Below are 6,747 nucleotides of genomic sequence, written 5' to 3' on the forward strand. Positions count from 1 at the left end.
AATTTATTAGGTATCTCTAAAAGCCAAATGTACAGATCAACATCACAGACTTTGGACTAGATTGGATCCATGAATTACTGACTTGTGGCCTCTGCATAAATTCTTACTCTGTATGAATGTATCATTCCTTTTTCCTTTTCTACCACTCAGCTCCAAAATTCCTGTGCTAAGTGCAGCAATGTACCCACCTGTGAAAAGAACATGGGAAGCAATCAGACATAGATCACAGAAGTCATCCTGCTGGGATTCCAGGTTGACCCCAAACTTGAAGTTTTCCTCTTTGGGTTCTTCTTGCTATTCTGTAGCCTCACCCTGATGGGAAACGGGCTCATCCTGGGGCTCATCTGGCTGGACTCCAGACTGCACACCCCCATGTACTTCTTCCTCTCAAACCTGGCCATTGTTGACATGGCCTATGCCTCAAGCATTGTCCCCAAGATGCTGGCAAATCTTATAATGCAGATGAAAACCATCTCCTTTGTTCCATGCTTACTTCAGACATTTTTGTATTTGACATTTGCTGTCACAGAGTGTATGAGTTTGGTAGTAATGTCCTATGATTGGTATGTGGCTATCTGCCATCCCCTACATTACACTGTCATCATGAGCTGGGGGATATGCACTATCTTGGCTGCCACTTGCTGGATATTCAGCTTCCTCTTAGCTCTGATCCATATTACTCTCATTCTGAGGTTGCCCTTTTGTGGGCCACAAAAAATCAACCACTTCTTCTGTCAAATCATGTCAGTATTCAAATTGGTCTGTGCTGACACTAGACTCAACCAAATTGTTCTCTTTGCGGGCTCTGTGTTTGTTTTAGTAGGGCCCCTCTGCTTGGTGCTGGTGTCCTGTCTGCGCATCCTGTTTGCCCTCCTGAGGATCCAGTCTGGGGAGGGCCCACAGGAAGGCCTTCTCCACCTCTGCGTGGTGGGGCTCTTCATTGGCAGCGCCATTGTTATGTATATGGCCCCTAAATCCAACCATTCTCAGGAACAAAGAAAGATTCTATCATTGTTTTATAGTCTTTTCAACCCTATGCTAAACCCACTGATCTACAGCCTGAGGAATGCAGAGGTGAAGGGTGCCCTGAGGAGATTTCTGAGGAAGAAGTCATCAGTGTGAGGGATGATTTGGAGTATTCCAAGACTGTAAGCTTTAACACATGGTTCTGGGTCCTTGAATGCCTTTTTGAGTCCCTTAATTTAACAAACCCAGTACTCTTTATCTTTGGATTTCTTATAAAATGAGAATATAAATACTCTTACACTTTAAGCCATTGATACAAAACCTGAGATAAACATTATGAAACAGAAAATCACAGTCTAATCCTATTCATGAACAGAGATGCAAATATCTTAAAGAAAATATTAGTAAAATAAGTCCACAAAATAATATTACATTTTGATAAAGTTTTATCCTCCAAATGCAAGAATTATTTAACATTAAAACAAACAATGAAAATAATTGGCCACATTAACAAATTAAAGGATATATATCAGTAGATCCAAGAGAGTATTTGACAAAATTCAACATCAATTCATGATAAAACTCTTTACAATCTAGTATACAATCTACCAAAAAAACAAAAGAACACATATAATAGATATAATACTTACTGGTGAAATGCCAGCACCTTTCCCCGTAAGCTAAAAAGTAAGACAAAGATGTAGACTCTCACCACTTGTTTTCCTTGTTTTGACCTTTTTGCTAGAGACCCTGAAGAGTACAGTTAGAGAATAAGAAGAAACATACACATTTGTGCACACACACACACACACACATTTGAGAAGGAATAAACGAATTGTGATTATATACAAAATAACATGATTACATATGTAGGAAATCCAAATTATAAGAAAGTTTAGCAAAGTAGCTTGATACAAAATCAATATGAACATCAATTATACATTTTTATATAACAAATAATTAAAATGAAATTTTACAAAATGCTGGTATAGACTACAGGACTTACTTTTAAAATGCTTAGGAATAAATTTAACAAACCATATACAAAAACTATAAAGATACAATTAGAAAAATTTATTGAGTCCCTATGACAACTAAATACACAGATAATACAACATGCGATATGCTGACTTCTTGGACTAGGAAACATAATATTACAAAGATTCGATCTCCTCAAACTGATTAATATATTTCATGTAATCCTAATCAATATCCCACAATATTCCAGTTGTGTGGGTATGTGCAGAACTTCACAAGCTGAATCTAAAATGCAAAGGGCCAAACACTATTAAAAAAGATAAAGGACAAGGTGGGGAGTATTTAATTCTCCAGATAATAAAGTGTAATATAAAGTGCCAGTAAGTAAAACAGTGTGTCATTCATCCAGGCATTGACCAATAAATAAACTGAACAGAATACAAAGCATAGAAGCAGATTCATGACTTTATAAAATGACACTTGCTGTTTTAGGGATGTGGCATGGCAGTTCAGTGGGGAAAGGAGAGGCTTTGCAGAGACCAGCATATTTCAGAGTCTCACCTGTCTGGACTAGGTGATTTTCTACCATATAACTCCAGCTTATCTTTGTACCCAAATCACTTTACAGAATAAATAGACTTTAGGAATAAAGGCAGAATGAAGATTTTTTCTTTCCTGGACATACGGTAGATGAGTCATTTTCAGATGTTTTGGTGGTAGAATTTTCTGACATATCAGTATTTAAAACTGATTAAGAAGCAAAGAGAAACTTTTTTTGTCTGTCTTTCCCTCTTTATCAAGAAGGAAGATCTTTTCTGGAATTACTCCCCCTCAGCAGATTTTTCCTGGTATTCCACTGGCAAAAACTGGGCCAAATGGTCATCTCTAAACAGTCTCTGACAAAGAGGATGAAATTGAGAGTTTGACTTAGATCCATTATGGTTTAATCCCCTATGGCTCAGAGTGAGAGCCATTTTCTCTGATAAGTTTACTATTTAATACCTCAAGAATATCAGTACTAGCTCAGCAAGGAAGGGGTAATGGCAGAAATTGGGCAGAAAACCAACAGTATCTGCTAAGTGGTTCAAGTTGTGAAGCAAGACTTCTTGAATCTTAAGTAGGAAATTAAGTGTGCTAATTTTCTCATCCTTTAGCTTTAGGAATCCAACTGATACTTTCTCACAATAAGGCATAATGTTTAAAACCTAAATTAGAGGCTACAACCTCTAAATATAATGAAAAATTATTGTTATATCAAAGAGATTGTATTAAGAATCTTATAAGATTAAAAAATTCTGAATTAGAATAATTTGGTTACATATTAGGTACTTTTCCTTCTGCTAGATTAAAAAATATATATACTTAAAAATAGCATGAGAAGTATGAATCAATTTTCATTAAAATGTTATCTGTTTATCCTTCCCTCCTTATATTTCTCTAAGCACACAGAGATATGTGGGAGTCCACTAACCAAATGTGTGGGTAATGTATTTTTCTGAATTGCTTATTTTCATTTGGGGAAAATATTTTTTTACACAAAATAAAAAGTCAAAATACTTTCCTAAAATATCATGTGATTACATTTTATTAGCCCTGAATCCGATTTACTTGAAGAAATCTCTGGGATACTGAGCTATAGTAGTTACTTTAGAGTGCTTTGATATAGAATAATTTTAGATTTTTTCTTTGTACTTTTCAAGATTGCTTTATTTTTCACCTATGGAGCTCATTTCCTTTTTACAACAAAAATAATTCCATTTTTTTTTTTCCTCTAAAAGTGGGTGGAGAGAGGCTGGTAAAGAAGCATGAAGACTTTTAAGAAAGAAGGTAACATGAGTGCAGCCCTCCTGTTTACCACTAGGATCTGAGCAAAGGAAATGCAGATTTGTCTCTATCAGTTGTATCCCTTAGTGTCTGACCATTATTGGTCTATAATAAACATCTGATTAGGGAAGATAGTGGTGGTAAGCACCCACTCTCTGATCCTGAGCAGGGTACAATGCAATGTTGTTGTCCCATTGATCAGCCCAACCATGGAGACGCAATTTCTGGAGAAGTCTACGGGTGGAAGAAAGAGAAACACCACCACACTTGAAGCCCATTCATCCACAGCACATCAGCCGTGGCAAAAGTTTGTATAGAAAACTCTTTATTAGGCCAATATTTTCCCTCACCCAATTTCTAAGCAGGAAGTATATGGCAACTAAAGGCTTCTAGGTACAAGTGATAAAGGTGATGTTAACAAATTACCTTGTTTTTCCCTCCACTTGGGCTCTTACTCCCTCTTCCTAAGGTTTTCACAATCTCTTAATCCCCATCAGCCACCTCAAATAATATATCCATCCTTCAGGAGATTTCCATTCTCCTTCTATCTGGACTTGTTGCTTCCTGGCAATTTCATCTGCCTTTACCCTGTGTTATATTTCTTAGTTCATTAATCTCATCTTTCTCTTTCTTGGTTTAACTCTCCTTGTTTTTATGGAGCACCTCCTTCGGTTGCTCATACACTTAGAAAGGTTTATCATGACAGAAGTGGTGAAAACAATCATAACCACTTCTCATTTCTCATCACTTATACTATTTTATCTTCTTCAAATACCATGTTGAAATTCTATGTGCTATGTGGACAGAAAGAAAGAAAGACAAGACTCAAGCTCTCTGAAGGAGGATTTTCTGTCTCAGAGATGGCAAAATATTAAAATGATATTTAGGTGCAGCTGTAGGTATTGTATTTGTGATCTCTAAACACCTCTCTCTAAATTGGCATTCTTTAATAAAGGTCCATCACTAATGATAGAGCCAAGTATGCTTTGTAACATTTATTCTTACTAAAATATTAATCACTATGAATATTGATAATAAGTCTAAGACTCTTCATAAGAAATGCTTTTGCTTTCTCCACTTCAAAGATTAGAGACAAAAAATTAGAGATAAACCGTGACATTTCTTTGTATCCACAATATGCTGTGTTAAATATCATCATTCAACCAAAAGAAATAAAAGTGGTAAATATACATATTTTTTTTAAGAGGGAGGGGCAGAGAGAGAGGGAGAGAGAACCTTAAGCAAGCTTCACACCCCACATGGAGCTCGACGTAGGGCTCAATCTCACAACCCTGAGATCATTACCTGAGCTGAAGTCAAGAGTAAGATGGACATTTAACCAACTGAGCCACCCAGGCACTGCTAAATATGTATATTTGAATGAGGATACACCAACATATTATCCTTGGTTCTATCTGGGTATTGGTGAATGAACTTTATTTTTCTGTAATAATCTTGTTTTCCTTGTAAAATACAGGAAATACAAACAATAAAAAAATAAGAAAATTATAAAATTATTTAAGTACAACTTTGAAAGATGTTATCATAAGTGCCTTTAGTCTTCCGGAGAAGGGAGACCAATTTGGGTTTGGATAGCTGAAGAGAGCACCCTGAGTGCTTTGAAGGATTGTTATTATATTTGAAGTCAAATGGGTACTACAAGGACAAAATTGACTTGGAACAAGGAAAAGCATTTCAAGAGTGGGAGCTATGGAGGAGTAGTACTTGATTAAAGTGGAGTGTCTTGAAGAATGAGAAGGTATGTGGAGTGAGGCTCTTTCCAACACAGATTATTTTAAGAAAAGAAATAACACCAATATCCTCCCCCTTAAATATATTTTTTCTGCTTTCCAATAGATTAAATATACTACTTTTGTTTTGAAGTGACTTTTCTACCAAAGTTTAAGAAATAAGACTCTACATGGACACTCTGGAAGTTAGAAGTGGAAGGACTTTACAATCATCAAACATCATTTAGAACATGAGGTGGCGGGGAGAGAGATTCATTTTTTTTAAGATTTTATTTATTTATTTGAGAGACAGAGAGCACCAGTGGGGCAGTGGGAGGGAGGAGCAGAGGAACAGAGAGAAGCAGACTCCCCACTGAGTAGGGAGCCTGATGCGGGGCTCAATCCCAGGACCCCAGGATCATGACCTGAACCAAAGGCAGACGCTTAACTGACTGAGCCACCCAGGCACCCTCCACCCTTTTTTTCCTTTTCAAATATTTTATTGAGATTCATTTTAACTGTAGGCCTTAACCCAGAATGAAGAAATAAAAATGTGATCCAGAAATCTTGAGAAGTTTGAAATGGAGACCAAACTAAAGAAAATTAAGGGAGAATTATATCTAAACTGCCAAGTCAAGAATACTAGTAAGTGAGAAATGTGCAGTGATTTCCTGGCAATGATATTTCTCCACTGGGAGAAACCTGTTTCCCTGGATTGTGTATTAAGAGGGTCCATGGCGCCCCTAGCATGAGACATCAAGAAATCACAGTCTCTCTTCTATAAACAGGAAGAATTACAGAGTGGAGCAGTATTTTTGTTTTTGTTTTTTTTTTAAGATTTATTTATTTATTTACTTGAGAGAGAGAGAATGAGAGACAGAGAGCATGAGAGGGAGGAGGGTCAGAGGGAGAAGCAGACTCCCCGCTGAGCAGGGAGCCCGATGCGGGGCTTGATCCCGGGACTCCAGGATCATGACCTGAGCGGAAGGCAGCCGTTTAACCAGCTGAGCCACCCAGGCGCCCCCAGAGTGGAGCAGTTTTAAGCCTGGTAAAATATATATGGAGAGAAATTAATTTTTTTTTTATTCTTATGTTAATCCCCATACATTACATCATTAGTTTTAGATGTAGTGTTCCATGATTCATTGTTTGTGCATAACACCCAGTGCTCCATGCAGAATGTGCCCTCCTCAATACCCACCACCAGGCCAACCGGTCCTCCCACCCCCCTCCCCCCCAGAACCCTCAG

At 37.3% G+C, this 6,747-nt stretch overlaps 1 protein-coding gene across 1 annotated transcript; it reads left to right on the forward strand.

The window, feature by feature from the left end:
* Nucleotides 1-201: 201 nt before the first annotated feature.
* Nucleotides 202-1,122, forward strand: LOC102737855 (olfactory receptor 2A12-like). Its single transcript, XM_031020640.1, is given in 1 exon segment — nucleotides 202-1,122. A coding segment is annotated over 1 exon segment (921 nt).
* Nucleotides 1,123-6,747: the final 5,625 nt, after the last annotated feature.

This window comes from Leptonychotes weddellii, unplaced genomic scaffold, assembly GCF_054177405.1.
Source record: "Leptonychotes weddellii isolate Sample4059 unplaced genomic scaffold, ASM5417740v2 HiC_scaffold_8734, whole genome shotgun sequence".
NCBI lineage: Eukaryota > Metazoa > Chordata > Mammalia > Carnivora > Phocidae > Leptonychotes > Leptonychotes weddellii.